This window comes from Suillus subalutaceus, assembly GCF_016647625.1.
Source record: "Suillus subalutaceus strain FC151 chromosome Unknown DFJ58scaffold_164, whole genome shotgun sequence".
NCBI lineage: Eukaryota > Fungi > Basidiomycota > Agaricomycetes > Boletales > Suillaceae > Suillus > Suillus subalutaceus.
This window is the reverse complement of record NW_024540413.1, coordinates 30,831-52,873: the sequence shown is the minus strand read 5'-3', so window position 1 is coordinate 52,873 and position 22,043 is coordinate 30,831. Positions and strand designations below refer to the sequence as shown.

General features: G+C 47.6%; 6 protein-coding genes across 6 annotated transcripts; 1 reads left to right on the top strand and 5 right to left on the bottom strand.

Annotated features, from left to right (window-relative positions):
- Positions 1-136: 136 nt before the first annotated feature.
- Positions 137-1,522, bottom strand: DFJ58DRAFT_908226 (D123-domain-containing protein; the record flags this gene model as incomplete). Its single annotated transcript, XM_041395097.1, has 7 exons — positions 1,198-1,522; positions 981-1,143; positions 762-932; positions 687-720; positions 553-634; positions 504-529; positions 137-450 (listed from the first exon to the last, which is right to left on the bottom strand). The coding sequence occupies exons 1-7, from the start codon at positions 1,380-1,382 to the stop codon at positions 137-139; spliced, it is 975 nt and encodes a 324-aa protein (XP_041237912.1). The 5' UTR covers positions 1,383-1,522.
- Positions 1,523-1,722: 200 nt separating this feature from the next.
- Positions 1,723-6,331, bottom strand: DFJ58DRAFT_134374 (uncharacterized protein). The gene is made up of 5 exons (XM_041378810.1): positions 5,033-6,331; positions 4,039-4,974; positions 2,737-3,989; positions 1,930-2,688; positions 1,723-1,871 (listed from the first exon to the last, which is right to left on the bottom strand). Exons 1-5 carry the CDS (start codon positions 6,088-6,090, stop codon positions 1,852-1,854), a joined length of 4,026 nt encoding a protein of 1,341 aa, XP_041237911.1. The 5' UTR covers positions 6,091-6,331; the 3' UTR covers positions 1,723-1,851.
- Positions 6,332-8,355: 2,024 nt separating this feature from the next.
- On the bottom strand, positions 8,356-10,321 carry DFJ58DRAFT_668584 (P-loop containing nucleoside triphosphate hydrolase protein; the record flags this gene model as incomplete). The annotated part of the gene is made up of 6 exons (XM_041382713.1): positions 8,356-8,522; positions 8,575-8,848; positions 8,901-9,133; positions 9,192-9,360; positions 9,416-10,006; positions 10,064-10,321. 6 exons carry the CDS (start codon positions 10,319-10,321, stop codon positions 8,356-8,358), a joined length of 1,692 nt encoding a protein of 563 aa, XP_041237910.1.
- Positions 10,322-11,805: 1,484 nt separating this feature from the next.
- Positions 11,806-13,551, bottom strand: DFJ58DRAFT_846229 (uncharacterized protein; the record flags this gene model as incomplete). Its single annotated transcript, XM_041393272.1, has 7 exons — positions 11,806-12,075; positions 12,129-12,287; positions 12,340-12,508; positions 12,557-12,809; positions 12,860-13,131; positions 13,184-13,484; positions 13,527-13,551. The coding sequence occupies 7 exons, from the start codon at positions 13,549-13,551 to the stop codon at positions 11,806-11,808; spliced, it is 1,449 nt and encodes a 482-aa protein (XP_041237909.1).
- Positions 13,552-14,267: 716 nt separating this feature from the next.
- On the top strand, positions 14,268-16,767 carry DFJ58DRAFT_734035 (uncharacterized protein; the record flags this gene model as incomplete). Its single annotated transcript, XM_041386398.1, has 8 exons — positions 14,268-14,481; positions 14,529-14,636; positions 14,687-14,967; positions 15,017-15,343; positions 15,396-15,678; positions 15,731-16,480; positions 16,536-16,578; positions 16,629-16,767. The coding sequence occupies 8 exons, from the start codon at positions 14,268-14,270 to the stop codon at positions 16,765-16,767; spliced, it is 2,145 nt and encodes a 714-aa protein (XP_041237908.1).
- A 3,074-nt stretch (positions 16,768-19,841) lies between these two features.
- DFJ58DRAFT_917253 (uncharacterized protein) lies at positions 19,842-20,573 on the bottom strand (the record flags this gene model as incomplete). Its single annotated transcript, XM_041395521.1, has 5 exons — positions 19,842-19,952; positions 20,012-20,245; positions 20,300-20,396; positions 20,421-20,458; positions 20,539-20,573. The coding sequence occupies 5 exons, from the start codon at positions 20,571-20,573 to the stop codon at positions 19,895-19,897; spliced, it is 462 nt and encodes a 153-aa protein (XP_041237907.1). The 3' UTR covers positions 19,842-19,894.
- Between the last annotated feature and the right edge of the window lie 1,470 nt (positions 20,574-22,043).

Genomic DNA, 22,043 nt, shown 5'->3' with positions numbered 1-22,043 from the left:
CGCTACTGAGTGCGAGGATTTTGATTGGCAACATGTTTAGTGGGTTGGTGGGTTTGCGTGCTGCGACTGGGTGATGATACGAAGCTCAGGTTTGACAAAATCCGTTCGGGGTAAGATCTGATGATGGCCACGTCTATTAATCGTCATCATTCATGGACTGCTGAATCTCTTTCTTCCACAAATCTGAGAAGTCGTTGATGTCCCGACCGCTACTCAGCGTGAGGGCTTCGATTGGCAACATGTTGTGCTGGTGAGCTGGTGCGTTGCGCGATGCGACCGGATGTAAAGGTGAGTCAATGATACGGAGCTCGGGTACGCTCAGCCCACGTGTGAAGACCGACAAGAGCTCTTCGTACGTGAATAGGAGGGGATCTGTCCGGGGTGCGTATGGGTTGAAGTCTAGGACATGTCCCCGAGACAGATCACGCGTCATCAACACATCAAAGATGTCTTCATAAGAGTGATGAGTGCACGAACTACGAAAAAGACAATGTGATACATACAGTCTTGTTGCCCATAGCCATTTGGACTTGATCTTTTCTTCCCACAAACGCTGAAGCGTCTCTACGATCTTGTTTTTGTGTTTGGGGCTCGTTCATGAAGTCGTAGAAATTCGTATCGCGTTGTGATATCCCTGCACGAGCATCATCGTAGTGCCTGAGCGAGAATTAGATAACAGGACGTACCTACGAGACGGCCTTCACGGACGAAACACCTGAACTCGCGGCTGCTGTCTATAGGATACCATTTTTCCGCAAGACAAGCTCGAGTTGATACGACGGCGGATTCGAGGGATCGTATTGGCATCCCTCAAACACCGTGTCGATACTTAGATCGTGTGATATGAAGTCTGAGGATTTGAGTAGGATGTAGACATCTGATGGAGATGTGCATTTGAGAGGCGAGGATGGTGGTAGCACCCATGATGCATCCTGTCAACTGTTTGATGCGAACAAGGATGTATGGTGCAATGGGCTGACCTTTGGTGAAGAAAAATTGAGCTTAGGGAAGACTGCGCCGTATTCTTTGATGACTTGTCTTATCCGCTCATCTAGATCGGGGAAGGAGAAGTTCGTCCGACTGCAAGCGTCATCTTCGTTGTCGTCCTCATCTTCTTGATCCGAAAGAGAGCTTTCTGCGGGACTGACGGTGGGAAGTGAGTACGACTGAGACAAATGATATAGCTAATCAACTGACGGATTTTCCGAGCCTTCTGGTACGAAAATGCCATCCGAGTCGAGATATTCCCTGAATGGTTGATCCAATGGACGGATTATAGTGCTTTTGATACTGATGGAGGAAAATGTTGGATACCATGATGAAAATTGGCAGGAAAGTAGATAATCTGGTGTCTGTACAGGAAATATGCGATGCAATGACATGCCGGTCGTAGTAGTATGTGATAGTACAGGCACTTGAACCTGAATTCGATCGAGAGAGCTATATATCAAGAGGCTACAGACGAGTATTACTCTTCAACGAAAAGGATAAACAATACCGCTAGCAGTTGACTAGCAGTTAAGGCACCACGTAGCAGTCGTACAACACTAATCACTACAACTTGTACTTCGACTCGTTGGATATCTCAGAATCAGTTTTCAAGACTGCGCGCGACTTAGTTAGAAGAAACAACGTTGCGATTCTTCGTCTGTCGACAGCGTGCTAGCGAACGCTCAGCTGGTCACTTCTCCTGTCACTCGGGGTACTGGTGAGCCTTGGTTTCTGGAGTTCAACTACATTTAGAGGAAGAATGAATCGGCATACTTGACATATGGAGACTGAGTAAGTACATGAATTCTGAAACTGGTATCAACATTGTAAGTGCTGCTCTAGTTCCCAGTGTTGGTATAATCAATAGATGAACGGTTCCACTGCGAACAGAAATGAGAATGCAAGGGACCATGCACGTAGTCTGACAGTAACACTCACAGTCACAATCATCATCGGGATTGAAGTTTTCCACTGGCATGTGAGGGTCTAAATGGCCAACGCCGTGATCTTGTAAAATACTTGCGCGGGCATGAGAATCAACCCATCCGCCGAGGTTGGTGTCTTCATCGACATAGCACCCAATAGGTGGATGAAATTCTCCTCTTTTGCCAGCAGAGTGCTCGATGACGCGTTTCACTAACAAAACGCCGTATTCCTCTTCAGCTTCACTCGGTTTAATATCCTTCAATGCTGTAAAGTCGCTTCCGATGAGGATGCGTGCGGGTAATTGCTCCTTGCCGCTCTTGTTCTCCGTGGGAGGGAAATAGTATACCGTTCGGTTGCTTGCACTGTGTGGGAGAAAGAATGGCTTCCGAGGCGTCCACACGGGCTGTAGATCCTCCTCAGCCTTCTCTTCTGTTGTACTGAACAACGGAATGCGGTAAATTTGCAGCGACCTTTTGCTGCAACTGAAGTAGAGGTCCCTCGATGTCCAAGTCAACGTGAATGGCATCATTGATACGTGCAGCCGTGTGGTTTGGCCTAACGCTAACTTCATGCGATGGATCTGCTTCGGGGGTGACCTGGCAGTCTTTCTCCGAGAGAGACGGTATGTGCACACGAGGACAGCTAGTTTGATAGGAGGCAAGGGTTCTGAGTCCTTCTTCATTTCCGCAGCCTTCCCTTGTGCTTCAAGGGTGGCGATATGCAAAAATTCACCACATTTAGAAAAATGGATTTTCATGAAGACATGACCCGCTGATATCGATCATCAGCATCAATTGCTCCGACTTTTATCGGACTTACTGTGCGGGGTTGATGGCTGCAGCCGCCGGGTGAAGTACGTTTTAGCCAAGTAATCCACAAACAAGACATCGCCATCGGCAAGTGGCCAGACGACCAGGGACTTCGTGGGGTGGAAGACAGGCGGCGAAGCAAACAGTCTACACTTGATTGGCCGCCTCAGGCGGAAGAGACGACTACACGATTGAGTGTCAAACACAGTGATGGTTGCTCGAGCCTTTCGCTTCTCTGCGCGTTTACTCGACAGTCCCTCCCAGTCGTATTGTTCCTCGTCGCGAAAGAGGTTATTGTCGAACACCTCAGATGGGATAGCATCGTCTTCATCGGAACTACTTTCTAAATCCTCTTCTTGATCGGAAATGTCATCGCGGTCCTCGGCATCAATGTCAACACCGAAACCACTGATATCAAAGGAACGACAGCTCTCGTTGTCCGTGTCCATGTCTTCGCTGCCAAAGTGAGTGGCCCATGGAGGGAGTATATCGTCCTCTAATTCAAAATTAGCGGAGGTATCGGTGCTGCCTTCACTTGTGCTCTCGTTGCCCGAGTCTTCCGACTCAGTTCCACCATCGAACTCATTTTCTGAATCTGATGCGGTCTCTATGGAACTGTCTTCATCTTCTGGGTCCTCGTCAAGTTCATCCCCTTCTGAATCTGATGCAATCACTATTGAACTGTCTTCATCTTCTGGGTCCTCGTCAAGTTCATCCCCTTCCGAATCTGATGCAATCACTATTGAACTGTCTTCATCTTCTGAATCCGCATCGAGTTCATCCCCTCCTACCCGTGAATCTTCATCGGTACCTGTATCTAGGTTGTCGTCTTCATCGCCCGCCCCGTCTGCTTTGTTCCGGGTCACTTTGAGATCTCCTTTGGAAATATTCGCCCGGGAAGTGAGAACGAGGAACTGACGATGGCGTGCAAACTCCTCGATGTAGATGGAGCGTGGATCGCACAGAAAGTATTGCCCAGGAATGGCGACAAATGTGCCATTATCGGCTCGCCTGTAATACAGCCGGGTGCCAATCCGGAGGGTTTGACAATCTGGTCCAAAAGCAGCTGGCGCAGCCTTGCCTGTCTGTAAGGCAGGGTCGGTTACGGACTTTGCGTACAAGTCCCAGTTGCAACTACTGGTAGTAAGTTGTATAGTCTGCTTCTTCTTGAGATTTGGGGGGTGTTCGTTAGATAGAATCCAGCTCTCGCAAGAGCATTTGAGGATGGATATCCTGTTGACACGAGCTTTTGGCTTTGATACCCTGGAGGTTGACTTCAGCGATCAAATGGTAGAAAAACATATTGACTGACTGTATCCGTAATATCATGATTTCATCTCCCGCCTCATTGACCGCATCAAAAACATACTGAACATCATCAGAATTAACATCCGTTTGGAAAGCAAAACTTGTGCATCTGCCCTCCAATCGAGATAGGAAATTGTTCAAACCAAGCGCCCCGAACCATATGCGATCCAATTGTCCGATGTATGGCAATATTTCGCATGTCTTTTCCCCACCACACTGTCCGCAGCTGAGGAAATAAATCCACTCATGCAGGAATCGGCGGTAGTCCGTCCAAAGCTTTTCACCCGGTCCGGTTTGAGCTCGTGCGAACCACGACGGGAACACCCGCCGAACATTTAAGTTGAAGCCATGGCTCTCATTGGGACGAGAGAAAAAGGAAAACTGTGCTTCTACCCATAGGCTCTGGACCTGCACGCATGTCCGGAAGTTAGGAGAAGTGACGAAGGACTCAACATTGCCAGGTTCCTGGATGGCAACGTCGTCAAGGTGCTTATCCCAGTACTTGGCTGCGTATACAAGCAAAGGGTGACGATCCACTGGGTCTCCCTTGATGTCAAGCCACCTTCCCTCCCGTCTGACTAGTAGGCCGGAATATCTAGTTTGACCTAAATAACGCAAGCAAGCGCGAGCCGGCCAATCAGCGCTAATGCGAAGATCTGAGGAATCGTCACACAAGATATCTGGATGGTTCAGAAGGAAATCGCGCAGGGTGGAGTGTAGGATATGACAGGTATACTGATCCTCGGTGCTAGAATCATCTGTCTTGTTAGTCTTCATCAATTCGATGAAGGGTTGGACTATGGTACGGATGCTGTTGGTATTCGGCTTGGCCTTCTGCTGGAGGTCTTTGTGGGGCTCACTCTCTAAGCACCATACAGCCTCGGTAAGTTCTGACAATCGCAAAGGACGTCGAGCAAAAACAACGAGTGCAAAAATTTTGCTGGACAGTTGTATACTCAGAATGAAGAAGTGTTTGGAACAATAAATGGCCAACATACCAAGCCAGCGGACGGTGGGGCCGCTCCAGGCGCTTGAAAAATGTGCGATAATATTCCACGAGAGTTGGTGGGAGCTTCTTTAGACTGCTTTCCATGGTACTCGTCGACCAACACTTTCCAAGGGCATCTATCATGAACTTCGCCCAAATAAAGCTGCATTCCGCACGGCTTTTCAGCGTCTCCAGGATACAAGCTTGGTCAGGAGGACTCGAGCACTGAAGCTTGGAGACCTCTTCTGATAGGTACAGGGCGAGATCGCATTTCGCGAAAAAATCAATGTCGATGCTACAACACCCTTGGAGCTCCTCGCTAATGCAGTCCCGGCGCTGGGTACTACACCAGACACGAACTCTGCTAGGAGAATCGTCCGCGAGCTTGGTAAGAAAACGAAGCACCAATACAGCATCATCCCATGAATTCGTAGTCTCTTCATCCAGGCCGTCGAGGAAGAAGTAAACCCTCGAGCATTCCTTGATCAATACCGTGATGATGTTCTGAACTCTTTCACGGAGAGATCCGGGCGCGTGGATGATTTTCAACAATTCATCCGGAATTTTCTGTAGACGCTGGTGATATTGAAGGAGGAGTTGTTCTGCGAGAATAGATAATGTCTGCTCTGGAGGAAGATGCTGCGCAAAGTCATAAAAGTGAAAAATCACTACATCCAATCCCGAGCTTTTGGCGAGGAATTCGATGGCGCTCGAACACAGAGTCGATTTCCCGGATCCAGGCGGGCCATGGATCCACAGGATCGGTGGTGATGAGGGATTGTTCTGCCATTGGAGAAAATCGTCATGGGAAAACAGCCATTGACAAGTGTTTTGGCTGCGGTCACGTAAGTTCTTCTCTTGCCGTGCGAAACTCTGCTCGTTCAAGGATTTCGATGGCAGCCGATCCAAGACAGTGACCAGCTTATCCAACTCCCGGTGTTCTTCTGCCTTGATCCTCTCTTCTTCTGCCTCCCGTCTGGCCACTTTATTAGCGACACATTCGTCCCTTGATTCCTGGGCACCAAGGAGGGAGGCGCATTCTTTAATCTTCACCGCGTCCTCACGCATGTCACTTATGATGCCCCCCAACTTCTTTGTGCTAAAGGGTGTCCCGAGCTTTGGCCCTAAGCTTCATGTCAGATCAAGCTCGGTTATCATATACAAACTTCGATCTGACCTGACTTAGTGCATTCTTTATCAACTCTATGCCAGAAGCGGATAACATTGATGTAAGAATTGCAGAGGATCCTCTGCATCTTTTTATTTCTTTGGTACAGGTCACCATAGCCAGAAATACTCTCTAGGTGATCACCGAGAGTGGCCAGCTCGGAGTGGATGGTTTCAAAGAGTCTCGCGCATTGATCAAGGCTCTGGAAAGAAGTAAAGTTAAATGATGAGCGTCACTCAAATTTATGTTCAACTAGGCACTTGACACTTGCATTAATAGCGACCTTAAGACAGCCCCAGACGATCGATGCGATCGGATTCAAGGTGGCTAAAACAAGAGGATCAACATCCAAGAGGGCATTTATGATAAGCACGGAATTGACTCAATGCGTCCACGATACCAGTGAAGCCCGTCAAGGCATTCAGAAATGGGAGCAGATACGCGCGAACTACCTTCCGGGATTGTTTCTGGTAATCTTGATTCTCTGCCTCTGTGATAGCTTCATTTATGGCTGCAGCAGGATCACGCCATTCTGAGGCAAACTTGGAGCATTTTTCGATGAATTGGACCTTTTTGGTCTGCGACAAGTTTATGCTTGTGCGGTACGCCTCCCAGGCCTGTTCAAAGGGAGTTTTCCTTGAGACAGAAGAGTTTAGTTGGCACATTAACATATCAACTTTGAGCACGCACTCTGAGGACTGTACTAGGGAAGTTGTCTGGTCTGGCTGATGCATGAGCGCTGAGCGTTGAGTAGATGCAACCGTTTACTCATAGCCAGCTGGCAGTTACTTAATTAAATAAGTGTGTCTGGTTCCGGAAGCCTCGAGGCGGGAGCACAGCCTGAGAAGGTTCTCTAGAAGTATTCGAATCTTTCCTGGATTTGAAAATACCACATTAATACATATTGTGCGCGAGGCAGACCTCCTGGAACGTTCCCAATGGAAGTACAATCAATCAATACGGAGACGCACAAGCCAGCTTATGGCAGCCTAGAAATGATTTGGGAATTCACTACATGTAGCGAGGTGTAATATCACTGGTCACTGGTTGAAACGTTGAGGGGGCTATGTAGTCCTCCACAGATTCTACTAGTTCCGGTCTGGATAGTTTGATTAGCAAATTCGGATGAGCGCTCAATTAATGTGCAAGGCTGTCTGCCAGGTCAAGTGTGCACACAATTGAGCGTTGGCGCTTAACGTTAACGTTGATCCGATGTCGACGTAAATCCGACAATAGCGGTATGATGATTGGATATTCCCAGGCCTCGCAGACTGGGGACACCAGGTGGTACCAGTAGTAGACTGATCGCGAGAAGTCATGAAAAAATTCTGTTTACACATTGAATTTGATTGGCCAGGTTTGTCAAATAGTGGGTGACTATCCAGTAAGTAAAAGTTTTACTGAGGGAAGTCCTTAGTTGCCCAAAGCTTCTTCTTGCTGCATGTTTTCCATCGACTACTCCCAAGTGGACCAGTCAAACATGAAACTTAATTAATGAGATGCGGTCTGCGATAATGCGGGATAGACTCAATCCGACTGTGTACATATTAAATTGTGCCTACTAAGTAGCATAGCCAAGTGTCGATAATGCGGGATAGATAGACTCAACGGAACGGACATCCGACCATGTAGGTATTGAATTGTGCCTACTAAGTAGCATAGCCAAGTGTCCAAATTTAGAGATATTCCTATAGGGCCTACTAGTACTAGTATTGGTAGCGCACTATGAAGTCCAATACAATCAATGTGCAGTCACATCTGGCCAGCTCGTGCAGTCTTAAGCAAGAAGTGACATGCAAGAACAACAATTGAGATGTGCACAACTGAGATTGAATTTGATCAGCACTGCTCGCAAATATCCTGTACGGCCTGAAAATCCCCACAGGATACAACGAAGGCGAACTTACTGCAATGCACCGCACTTTGCATGCCAGCCGGGACGCCGACCCGCAAATCTGATTTGTGCTCAGATGACATATAAGACTTGTGGTGTTCCCGAGCCTTGTTCCAGTCCTGCATAGAATCAAGCACCGTGCGGATGTGTTTCTCAGAAAGCGGTGTATTCGAATGCAACGAGAGAGAGAGAGCAGTTCCCACAGTGTTCTTGATCTATGATTCCGTTGGCATCATCACTTTCAATCATGCGAAATGCAAGAAAGTGATGATCAACATACCTGACGGCCGTTGAGTATCTCCCGGGATAAGGCATTAATATCAGCCTCGCTGACTATGGACTGGCAGGTACCCGATGTTTTATCGATGAACGTCTTCCAGATCTGTTTGCGCGAGCCACGACACAGTGATGGGTAGTGCACCGTGAAGTGGATTCGACCTGTTTTGTGATTGATTGAGGAACTCAACTACAGCAAAGCGAAAGCACATACTCTCGAATGCAGCATCACACTGTGAAACTAGGTTGGTCGTCAAAAACATGATTCCCTGATAGTATTCCAGTTGCCGTAGAAAAATAGACACCAGGGCATTCCGCTCCAAATCAGTGTCCCTCCTTTGTGACAGAAAAACATCTGCTTCGTCGAGAAGGACGATTGCTTTCCACCGCTGGGAAAGTTCCAGAATCTGAGTTAGAGCATGGTCTACATGCTCCGAGTCGGATCCCAATTCGCCTGCCGAAATACAATATAAGGGACACTTTGTCACCTGACCGAAGGTGATGAGGGTAGATGAAATCATGAGCTATGCTGAGAAATACCTCTGCCGCTGCTTCCGCTGTAAGCGTCTTCCCACATCCAGGTGGGCCTGCAAGCAATCCGACGAGGCCTTTTCCTTTTCCCCGCACGAGGTCGTCAAAGGTTGAACTAGTACGCGATGCGTGCTGCTTCACCAATGCATGAATCAATTCTTTGTGTCTGTTGTCCAGGACCAGACGATCGAAGGGCTCTAATGACCAGGACACATCCTCCAGCTTGTCAAGAGCGAATCCGCCTAAGACGCGTAAGTTTGTTGTAGAAATGTGCGGAACCAAGCAGGAAAATTCTCGCACCCCACTGCTTTGTTCCGAAGCAAAAGCCTATAACAACAGGAGTGCAGATTACATATTGCTCTTCCTCGAGTTCCTTTGGAACCAACCGGGTAGAAACTGGGAGATTGAGACTAGAGTCAGGCTTAAACATACGAAATGCGCCAGGATCGATCATGACGCGCCCGTATGCCTATATCGATTTGTTATAGGCTATACTATTAACAGGACTGGTTATTACTGCTCACCCTGTACTTTCGAACCTGACGGTCGTCCTGGGAGCGGTCGTCGACACAGGCAGCCATCCCGGAAATCTCACCATAAGTTTGGCATTGCAAGCCTGCAAATTTCCGACCTCGTTTGGCTGCAAGTTCGCGAATTTTGGGTCCATTCGAATGATAGAGGAGGGGAAAAACAGATAGGCTTTGTATCTTTCGCTCTCCTTCGAACGATGAGATCCGAAGCCTTTGGTTAGCAATTCCAAAACGCTCGCCGTCGTTAGTAATCACATGACAATGGATTTCTGCAAAGAGTCCTTCATTTGTCTGTATGATCTCAAAGCGCGTAGCTCGGAGAATGTGGTCCTGCTCAGTGAACTCGTGGCGATTGAAGACCAGGGTGCCATGGCGGAATAATATCCAAAGTAAATCGAAGGTGATGGACTCGTGTCTTGTCAATGATTTAAAGTCGACAAAGGTGGTTTCGTACTGCTCCCGGATAAAGTGAAGGACTACTTCGATCTCAGAAATTAGCGCAGTGTTTGGCGTGCCGTTCGACTTTTCTAATTCCAGTCGTTCCTCGAGCTTGCTGTAAGATAAAAAAAGCAGCTTCGGGTCACACTGAAATGGTTAATGAGAATTGCATTGTGATGTTAAAATATTTCATGTTCAACTTACGGCACTTCGCGAGAGATCTAAACCTTCCACACCTCGGTGTATCTCCACGAGCACCTCGCAAAGTTCTCGACTTCGGATGTCAATTTCAGTCTTTGCGTATCGGCCCTTGCCGTCCATGACTCGTCGGACGACAATAACTGGTTTCTTTTCATTCAGTTTCTTGAGGTGCTTTGATTGTTTGTTTATGTTCGTCTTTTTGTAGACGGTTGTTCCAAATCGTCTGGAAGAGTGATCAAATTCAAACGCTGAACATTCCATTCTGGGGATGCTCACGGATCATGACTGTAACGAATATTGATATGAAGAACTGGGACGATACCGTACGGAAGAACTCACTACTGGTCAAAACGAGCAATTCGTGCCTCCAGGGCGAGCGTTGTTGTTCCTACACCAGGATGTTCCTCTGTACTAGACATGATAGAGAAATTTATGGTAACTTTTTGCGGATTGAGAACAACGCAGTGTGCCTTCAGCTTTATGTGTGGTGAGAGTAGCACAGGTAGAAAACCACATGTCGAGCGTCTGCACACTGCACAGCATCTTATGGAATCACATAAGTTGAAATGCAGATCGACTGCATAGCCGCAAACTTCGAAAGGGTACTAGCAAGATGGAACGGGGCAAGAACGGGTACCGAAAGGCCACCCTGAATCAAAAGACTGGGCGTAACACTATTAAATGCCCTTATGTAAATAGAATGGTATCTGGAATACACGCAGCTAGTGTGTGCAGCTGATGCTGAAAACATCAGCATGAGCGCTTGAACCCGGGCGGCGGGCAGCCAGACTCAATATCCAAACACTACCTGACTATCAACATGGCCGGGGTCTCGTTACGACGTGATGCCTACAAGCTTTGTCTTGCCATAGGTATGTGTAGGAGTCTCGAGTTCTAATATCCCTCCCTTAGAGGTCGGATCCAGCAGCATGTAATAGTAAGTGATGTGTTGCAAGAAGTCGTGTTAGCCTCCGTTTAGTAGGCATCTCGAGTGGCACGCAGGTGACAATTGAATTTCTGATCTGCTATGCGTCTTCAGGCTATCTGAGAGCTCCACCTCCTGCGCCTGGTTCCAGTCGAAGGCATCTCGACCTTACTAACTCTGCATGTCAACCTGTGTATTCCAGAAGAGCAATCAGATCTAAGACCGCAATGGAAGGTTGACAGGACTGGGCAATTGACCCATAAGTATATGGAGTTGCCTTCCGGATCCTGCGAACAGAACACGGTGCCCGCGGAAGAAGAGGAAGTTCATGTGTATGCGTATGTAAGGAACAGCGCGGTTCAAATATTAATTTACACAGCAAGTACTGGATTTGTGAGACAAACGTACGTATGGAAAGCCAGACAACCGCGCTCAAGTTTTGCACCTTCTTCTTCTCAGAACCTGCCTATTAAGGCATGTGCTTCCATTGACCTCCGAACACCCCCAATGTAAAATATCGAATTGCAATCCATCAATTGTGAATGCATGTCATGGCACCTGACTTGCAACAATGTCACCTGACCGGAAAACGTGGCACTTTTTCCTCGACAGATTATGTAAGTCGAGGAAAAAGTGCCACGTTTTGCCAGTCATGTGACAGTATCACATGGGAAGTTGGTCAAGCTTAAGTCTGAGCATCGTGCGATGGAGTAATGTCAAGATCAAGAAATGTGCAATTGATCAAAGTACGATACACCAAGCCAACTGCCACCCTTCAACGCCTGCCTTTGTTTCAAAACCGTTCGCCATGGCCAGCAAATCACCACTCGTCCATTGCACCCGCTTCTTCGTCCGAAAATTCCCAAACAACGAGACCGGCATTGTCAGCCTCATGAGGGACATCCGGTTCGTCTTCGTGAGTAAGGTCATCGAGCAATCGATGATGACCATCATCTAGTCCAAGTCCTCCACGAACGCCACCCATATAATAATACCCATTAGTCTCTTCATGAAATGGCAGGTCTCGATGCTCCTGAAGGAGCGGCAATTCTTCAAGTTCATCTCTTTCAATACTATCAGGGAGCGGCATCTGGGGTCGTGTTTCAATGAGGGCGGAAATATACGAAGCAGTCCTAGATACACTGTCCAAGCTGATTTGCGATTGACGACAGGACGTCCCAAACGTTCGTAGCACATCTGGAGAGTGTCTCCAAGGTCACTGGGCACGAGATCGAACACAGGGTGTCCAGGTTTGATGTACGTCGCTCGCACATGATCCACAGCGGCCTTCTCTATCTTGATCTATTGATGAGTCAAGGTCAGCTCCCTAAGACAAAGATTAGATGGTGCGCACCTTGAAGTCAAGGGCACCAAAGTCTTCAGCGGACCGATAGATAAGTTCTGGGACTCCATGTGGCAGTACCTTGTTGCGATCACGCCTTTTGGCAGTATGATTGATCCGGTCCTGGTAAGAGTCTAATTCACGCTGCAACCATGGGATGAAGACCCATCGAAAGACCATTCTGAAGAAACATTAATCAATGCGACAGATTGAAACTCGAAACACGTACACTTGAAGTGTATTATCACTGTCATACCAGTCCTGTTCGACTCCGTGGTCCAGCAGGGACTCAAAACCCGGAGTAAATCGACGTCGCAGTTGCGACCACGCGATCTCCGGCATTACATTTTTCTTGGTTCGCATCCAGCGATGCTGTAATGTGCCCTGTAGTGAAGGATCGTACCATTGACGCAACATGGTGTGGCCATTGGCAATCCCAAAATTTTCAGTCCCAGGGTCGCTCTGTGTAACCAAGGGCATATCTGTTGAGGATGTTAGAACATTGTGACAATTTCTGAATCAAAGTACTCACGACCAAGGTTCTCGATAGTATCTAGATAGTAGCTCAGAATGAGCTGTGGATTTCGATTGGAATGCCAAACCCGCATCCACATGATGCGGCCAGAGAAAGGTTCGATTCCAGTGTGCAATGCTAGACCAAACCGCAGCCATTTGTCATGCTGGTCCACTGCGACTATGTCATTTACTCCAGCAGCCCAAAAGCGCCTCCTTTGCAGGCGGCGGGCCTTTCGTTGGCGAACAAGGTCAGCTTCATAGATGGCAAAATAAGACTTTATGACACTCCTGTCGAAGTGTTCATTCGATGGGAACGATCAGCAAAGGTAAGTGTTCGTACCTTGATACACTCATACCCTCCTCGTGGTGTAGTAAGCTAATTATTTCTCTCATGCCGGCCTTGGGGTACATTTCGCGAAGTTCGAGCATGGCATCACGAATGGACTCCACGGTGTGGCCTTGCTGGCGTGTGCGCAGAAGCCCCATGTCTGTACGAACCTGTATAAATTTAGTTAATCCAATTCCATAGTGTTCGGTGTCAATTTCTTTTCGTAAGGCCTGGACTATCTGCTTGTCCGTGAGACGTGACTTCCACAGCCGAAGGATGTGGGGCGCGATGTCAGCCAAAGGTGCTAGAACGTCTGAGTCAGCGTCAATGCAAGGTCAAAGGTTGGAAGACGAACGTGTGGGTTTGTTCTGGTTAGGCATTTTCAGTTTAGCGGCTTGAGCCCATGAAGGAGCCCATGAAGTTGGCATATTTATACTGACGATTCCTTGACCGCTGTACATTGAAATGGTGTAGGAAATGTCTTACTAAACTTGTTTGCTGTGCATGGGAATTGCTTCAGAGGAGATAGGAGATTACTTACATTCAGTAGTTGGCTGTGGCCACGTTCAATACAGAGCGCTCATCCTCCCCTCTTACCTAGTTTGACATTCAGAAAGAGCACTCATCCTCCCCTCTTACCAAGCTTGACATTCTAGGCCTGGATTTAGAGAGCAGTTCCTGGGTCTGACCGTGACCGTGAGTTTCATGAGTAGCCTTGCAGCTTCTGACCGTAAACTTTACTCCGCAGCTAGATAACTCACTATTGCTTCTGACCGTGAATGCCAATGAATGCCAACAGCGTGCTAGGTCTCGTCAAATTGTATATAGAATGTACTATAACTGATCTCTTTGCAGCTCTCTGCTGCACAACTTCCGGTGAACAATGTTCCGGATCCTTGGTGATCTCTCTGCAGCGCAACTCTCTGCACATCATTATCTGTCTCGCTCTCTGCAGTGCAACTTCCAATGTCGGATATTTGGTATGTTTTCTTCTACATATACATATCTAAATTAAGTGGTTCATGGTGCATTTAAGCATCCTGGACATTGCGCTCTGAGCTTCAGTCTCCCTCTTCAACTACTATTCTTTGTGGCTATGTCTAACTACGAGCTTGTGTCTCAATTCACCGAGGACGCCTTTGCGAAAGAGGACCGGTTGTGCCAGCGTCCTGCATGTGGCACCAATATCACCAAGGGTGACCCTTGCTTCTATGTGGCCACCATAGAGCACGGTAAACCAGGGCGCTATGTCTGTGGTCCCTGCCATGAACGCTATCAAAAGAAGTCAGCAACATCTGTGCGACCTGCTGGTAAGTTAAGTTCTGGCACAATGTCTATAACTAACAAGCATTTTCAGTTCGCCCTACTCCAGGCTTTGCCAGTGGTGGTAGTTCTGGCTTCGCTGGTCGAGGCCCTCCAGATCCACATGTCATTCGGCAGTCAGTGAACGCAGGCCAAAGAAAATGTAAGTCGTCATATCAATTACCTGGTGTAACTTGTGACTGATTTGCCAAGTGTCGGTCAATCCACCACCAGTGATACCTTTGTCCCATGGACGGTCCGAGTTTTCTGCAGGGCCTGACATTAGTGTTCCGTCACTGTGGCAGGCATCATCGCAGCAAACTATGCGTAGTTCCACCGGATATACGCCACACCATGCCCTCTATGGCTCGGAGCGTGATCGTTGGGCAAAATTATCCTATGCTCCTCCTCCATCTCAAACGATCTCACTCGAAATTTCGGCTGTTCATGAGGGAGGTAGCCGGAAGAAGGGTGGGCGTGGTACACCTTTTGGGGTATGTGTATAACTACTCTATTGCAATACAACCACTAATGCCGATCCAGAGTATCTGCGAAGGAAAAAAGGATATAGACGCTCAAATTGACGCCCCAGGTCTCATCAAAATAGCCCTCGATACCGTTTATCCAAAGATTCAATCATTCTGTCCTGCCTTTCAGTGGCGGTATGAAGAATTCGTCGTCCGAGACTCACGATGGGTGGATCTATCGGGTCATCATGCACGCGAGCCATATTTTTACTCCCAATGCGTTCAAGCTGGACGTAAAGGCTTAAAGTCACAGATATTCAAGACAAAACAGTTTGCACTCATGGTCGTTGTACCTGAGAGCCAGTGGCGCGAATATGAAGAATGGACCGAGCGAGCTGAAGAGGTAATGCTACTACTTTTTCTTGTGCATCTAGGCTGACTTGGGACTCTTGTAGGACGAGGCTACCCGCCAAGCTCCAATGGCTACTACAGCTATCTCCGAAGCTTCCATTGATGTCTTCCAGGGCGAAGACTACCTTGCCACTGAGGTACCACTTCCTGAAGTTCCCTTAAAGAGGACCCACCTCCGTACAGCCAGTAGCCTTAGTTCTACATCCTCATCTACATCACCACCACTAAAGAAAGCTGCTTCTGCCAATATCTTTCGGTCACCCGATCGTAATGAGTTGAAAGAAGCACTCCGATCTGGCGGAATAGCAAATGTAGATGCGCAGAGTGGTGAGTTCCATATCTTGAGTATCTTGTTCGTGGCGCTAATGTCCTTTCAAAGTGTACGACCTGCAGAACGAAAATGTCCAGCTGTACTGGATTGCTACTCGCCCAATGTCCGAAATTCTGGAAGATAGCAAGTATCAGTCGTTCACGTTGCATACTGCAGAATCGGCAACTGGGCAACTGACAGTCGACACATCCTCTGCCAATCTCATCGGCCGAGGTGGATTCAAGACTGCCCATCCTGGGTGGTTAACACTCGCATCACACATTCCTACAACCGGACTAGGTTCAATCCCGCATCAGAAAGTCGTAGTCAAGAGACCTTTCATCAAGATATTTCCTCCAAATGGACCATCGACAGGCACATACAAAGTTGGACGTTACGCTGTGGCCGACGAATTGTCCAAGCAGTTCAAGGAAGCCAATGTCCTGTACTGGGCAAATTCGTTGTTAGATCTCACCTATGCATTCGTTAACCGTTGTGTCACAGCCTCGTCAAACCCCCCTCCTTTTGAGATTCCACGTCTTCGTTTCATTCATGCTGGACTTGCACTATCCTTCCTACCTGGCCAGATGATCGTTGCTAAACCGGGTGCTAAACCATGCTCTGTCCGTGCTGCATTTCTCTTAGAGGAACTTATTCCGGGTGGGCCAGACGCCTTCGTGAAATTCATTCACAACACGGACTGCGATCCTCTCCTTGATCCTGGCGAGGATGGGTACAGTACAGCACTTTTCTTGGCATTTACTCAACACGTTCAGTATGAGAAGACCGGGGGATTGGCATATATCTCCGACTATCAGGGTGTGTAAAAGTTACTTGCGTTTGTTTTGCTGGCTCACATGGTGTACTACCACAGGTAGCACGGAGTTGCTGACAGACCCGCAAATATTAACGCACCCGTATGTACCCTAGCTGTGACCTTACTTTCAACTATTCATATTCATTCCAGGTCTGTTTCTGAAGGCAACAATCTTTTCGGTGATGGAAATATTGAAGATGTGGTGAGCCAGTTTGAGGAGAAACATGTGTGCAACCATTACTGTGAATGGTCTGGTTTCGAGTTGGAGGCATATGGGAGGCAAGCTTGATATTGAACACGCCGTATCGTCACACCTGATGTCAAGTTTTGTTACATTTGTACTATTGTCATTGAGTTTTTTTGGTCCAATAACCTCTCACAAACTGCCGCCTGTGATTCTCGGTGGCAGATGTCCTGTAGAAGCGTATACCTTATATGGTGCGTCGGGAGAAGCATGCACATGAGAAATTGAGCGCGGTTGTCTGGCTTTCCATACGTACGCGAGTTATGTACATAACTGAGTGGAAGCGCTTGATGACATTGGTACCTACTTATCAAGTGTGGAGCTTGGCCTGGACGTCTGATGGAAAGAAACTCATCTCTGGTTCATTCCGGATCAACACAGCCGCTGATGCACCTCATCAACACCATCTCCTTGTCTCACAACAACCGCCTCCTTGCAAGTGCACCTGTTGATCACACAGCGCGTCTATGGAATCTCGACACCAACCTCCCAGTCGGACCACGCATCCAACATGAAGGTGATGTGCGCTGCGCAGCACTTTCTGCTGATGGAAAGCTGCTAGTCACTGTTTGTGAAAACGAAAACGCGTACACACATGTTGGGACATTCACGCCATACACTCCAACCTTTATCTGATGTAAAGCCCATGATTCTTCAGTCAAAGCTACGTTGATCTTCCGCTCGCAAGTGGCAGCTCAAGAGTTATTAATGGATGTACGTAATCCGTTTCTCAAGCTTGTAACCTTGATATTCTATATAGGCAGATGCTACGCAGGCGAGGATGATGATCTTTCGCCAGGATTTTTCGACGACGTGACAAATGGTGCTCATGTGCGTATCAATGTTTTTAATAGGTTCCTGTTCTAACTTCTTGGTTTCAGTCCTCCAGAGCGTACGGTAACTATCACTATTCCTTTCGAGTCTGCCCGCCATTCCCGCTGTCTCACACCTTCTTTTGGGAGTGAGAGTGCGCTCTTTCGTCGCATTTGGCCACCTTTCCGTCGCTCTCCTCGCAATAAAAATGATGCAACCAAACTCCAGCAACGCCGAAGGCGGCCCACCTTCTCTCGTGGTCCTCGTATCATCGAAGTTTCTGAAGTAAAGGACAGAGAGGTATACATTTCTTTGCATGCATTTCCCATCGCTGTGGTTCAATTATTTCTGTCCGGGTTATATGTACTGCTCCGCCGCCGCCACAAAAAACACACCAGGAAACCCGATCACACGTCCAGGGGTCGTCCATAACACCACCTACTTCAGGTACTGATCCTACGACACCACGTCCAAGATATGCGCATTCACTGCCCGTCCGGCTGTTGGCTCATCTCGTGCTTTTTCTCTGCTGCACCTCTTCTCAACACGCCAATCGAAATGCACAACCGACGCAGCAGCAAGGTCAATCGGAATGTCAAGTCCAGGCCCAGGCGTCATCTGAGTCATCACAGACTCAGCCCGCCGCCCCGTCGGCGTCCGCGGCACCTCCTGCTCTTGATACTCATACTGCCTCACCAGTTGCAGGAAGTGCGTAGTCACGATCTCTTCCATTGCAGACTTGTTTTGTTCTTTTTTCTACTGTATATTCTGATGGGTATCAACACTGAAGCATATGGACACTTATCTCATCTTTGCATCTGGTTCTTTTGTAATTCTTGTTATCTCGTTGTTCACATTGAGAATGTGCATTTGATTTCACAACCTCGATCTCAGGTTGCCTTCAACGCTATACCATGAAACCTCAACTCTCAACTCTAGAAACATGTTCTAGCTGTAAATCCTGATGCTGCACATCTTGTGCACCAATCACCCCGTTTGCATATATTTTTCGGGTACCCGGTGGCAAGTATGTACATCCTGCCTTGGATTCATCGATCGCACAACTGCACCCTCCCAACTGTTGTCTAAGTCTCCGCACTGTATCAGCGAACCAGCAACAATGGTTGAATACCAGTGCTACTGGTTTAAAATCACAATGCGAGTTCTTCTTGCACATACATTAGATACAGCATGCCAATTTGGCAGCCACAGGATGGCTATGGACACCTCGAGCGCTCCTGAAGATGGTGAAAAGTAGGCAAAACAGTATTGCGTCACTGATCTTTTCCATCTGGAGTGTTCTACGAGAACAGAGTCTTGTGGAAGGATCTCGTGGAAAGGCATGGAATGTATCATTAGAACTGTACGGTCCTCGAAGAGCGAATATTCTACCGACCAAAATGTGATACGAGCACCTTGTGATCGATGGCTGTAATTGGATGAATTAAGAACCATCCTCTGGGAGATTGTTGTATATTACGTGAAACGCGCGAGTCGCATTATTGGGGTCATATGTCATGTAGGCTGTGGAATAGGTCAGTGGCCCGGGGACGCTCTGACATGAATGGAGGAGGAGCATAGCAATATTTAGGGTGTGTTCGGTCCTACTTTTATGTAAAGTAATGACAAATTGATGATCAATAAGGCCTAAGGGCTTGAACACGTGTCGGGGCGAATGAATCTGGCAGCTAGCGCTAGCGCTGACCGGTCGACCGCAGAAAGCGAAGTTCCTTTCTGGGTGAGCGGCGAACAGAGATTCCACATCCTGCGCCATTTTGAACTTCTATTGTGCAGCGTGCCCCAGAAGACCCCCATATTCGATACCTGATGTCCATAAGCACCTTATAGATAGCTATCCAGGGTAGAGATTTGGCATCTATGGATAAGGCGTTCGGGGACCACCCTTGATCAAGCTCGCGCACCTCTCCATCAACCCTCATCGGGCATCAGATCTCACTGTTGTATACTATTGGCGTGATCGCTCACCTATCAGCTTGTCATACCCTCTGGATCTTGCTGACTAGGTACTCGTAGAATATCCATTTCATCATTGATATTGACATCCGAACGTCTGGCGCATGCTACTGTATAACGATTGTGAACGCACTGCACACGAGACACAGGTATGCATTCCATGTTCTTTAAGGTTGGTTCAGCAGCCATCGCGATCGCCAGTCGGGTGCAAGTCGAGGGAGTCCGCATCTAGAATGATGCTTCGACTCAAGATATCCCACTCGCAAACGAATTCAAAGGCATCCCGTAAACCTTATTGATTCATTCCAGATGTCAGCGTCATACTGAAGTCACAACGGGTCTATCTGCAATCGTAGCTGAATTAACGTAACGGTAGGATATCATTTCAAGTTGGGATAGAACGAGGTGCAGAATTTGTGGACTGGGAGGTGAAAATGAAGCGGCTGCAATACAGCGAAGTGACTTCGTCCTGAGGAGGTATTTGCGAAGCAGTGACACTCACCATGAATTTCTTGATAAACAACTTTGTCTTGATGTGAACAAGGATGTATATGCAATTGGCTGACCCTTGGTGCAAGAAAAATTGAGCTTAGGGAAGACTGCGCCGTATTTTTCGATGACTTGTCTTATCCGCTCGTCTAGATCGGGGAAGGAGAACTTGAAGTATCGTCCGACCGCATCATCATCCTTGTCGTCGTCCTTTTCTTCTTGATCCGAAAGAGAGCTTTCTGCGGGACTGACGGTGGGAAGTGAGTACGATTGAGACAGATGGTATGGCTAGTCAACTGACAGGTTTTCCGAGCCTTCTGGTACGAAAATGCCGTCCGAGTCGACGTATTTCTTAAATACTTGATCCAAGGGACGGATGATACTATAGTGCTTTGATGCTGACGGAGGAAAATGTTAGATACCATGATGAAGATTGGAAGGAAAGTAGGTAATCTGGTGTCTGTCACCAGGAAAGATTATAGGCATGGTCATGATCACAGTAGCAGTCCCCAGACTCCCCACTTAATCACATACACTCACTGTGCATATGCTTTTTGAAACCGTACAATATGCATGACGGAAGTTCTTCGTTGACCGGTCTTAGTCAAGTGGTAAGCATTACGTGACAGAAATTTGTGGCAGGTTCGAAACCTGCTTGACCATGTTTTTCCTTTTATTACGCCTTCAACATTCACTCATCGATGGATCCTTCAGGGTCACCGACCAGCATCAGAACAGATCAGAAATATGCTATCTCGGGTGGTGCAGATTCGAAACCTGCCGACAAAGACAAACAATTTTCGCTCTTATTACACCTTGGGCAACTTCTTCGGAGGTTCATCTCAACTTGGGAACTCTTGGGAAGCATCTTGGCCAAAATGGTTACCCCAACGGAATCGAAATCTGTTGCTCTTGGACTGCGCAGGTTTGAAACCTGCCGATAGCAAGGTTTTTTCTATTGCAACACACTTTGACATTCACTGATGGATGGATTCCCCAGAGGCTCATGTTAACTGATATTAGCCAAGTGGTCACCACAACAGAATCAAAATCTGTTTCCCCTGGACTGCGCAGGTTTGAAACCTGCCGACGACAAGTTTTTTCTATCGCAACACACCTTGACATTCACTCGTGGGTGACACCATCAGAGGCTCATCTGGACTAGTCTTAGCCAAGTGAGCTACCGCAACAGAATCGAAATCTGTTTCTCTTGGACTGCGGGGGTTTGAAACCTGCTGATGACAAGGTTTTTTCTATCGCAACACACCTTGAAATTCACTCATGGATGGTTTCCTCATAGACTCGTGTTAGCCAAGTAGTCACCACAACAGAATCAAAATCTGTTTTCTCTCAGCCTGCGCAGGTTCGAAACTAGCCGAATAACAGGAATTTTTTCTATCGGAACACACCTTGACATTCATCCCTCTCATGACCCACCCCTAAAGACTTTGGAACCATCGATGCATCAATTGCACACGAGTTTTACAGTTTCCTTTAAAGACCATGATGAACCGAGTTCTCTGCGAGAGTTTTAGAGGATCATTTGTATTCGTCAGTCGCGGGGGTGATGTGTTTTGCAGCGCGTGACTCGCCCCTCGCATAACACGAGCATCGTTCAGGAGCGCGAGAAGACCATCTGGATCGTTGTCGTCAAATACAGTGTACACGCAAGACCAGGCATTCTGTTGTGAACTGGTCAGTCATCAGTGCATCACCCTCAAACATACGACTCATGAGTATCATAAGTCTCCGATATCTGATCCCGGTGCGTAATCATAACGAACTCGAAGCTTCTGCCTTGGCTTATGCGACAGTCCCGGCTTTTATTGTGACTGTCTTGTGGGGCAAGTCTTGCCAAGTCTTGCAAGATTCGTTGACTAGTGAAGGGCCATTCCAATTTCGTTTCTCATAACTGCGAGGATCTCTATCGTAATGCTGAACCCTGTGACTTGTCCTGGATGTTGCAGTCTCCACCACTAGGACAAGTCCACAGGGTCCAATATTCAGCGTTGTAATATTCTTGCACTGACTTTTGCTATCACTAG

Bases quoted from the DNA above. Each gene is read 5' to 3' on its own strand.
- DFJ58DRAFT_134374 (XM_041378810.1), bottom strand. From the start codon at position 6,090: ATGCGTGAGGACGCGGTGAAGATTAAAGAATGCGCCTCCCTCCTTGGT. The intron at 4,975-5,032 runs GTATGTTGGCCA...ACAACTGTCCAG, and splicing joins CCCCACCGTCCGCTGGCTTG to CAAAATTTTTGCACTCGTTG. The intron at 2,689-2,736 runs GTAAGTCCGATA...GATCGATATCAG, and splicing joins GCAGCCATCAACCCCGCACA to CGGGTCATGTCTTCATGAAA.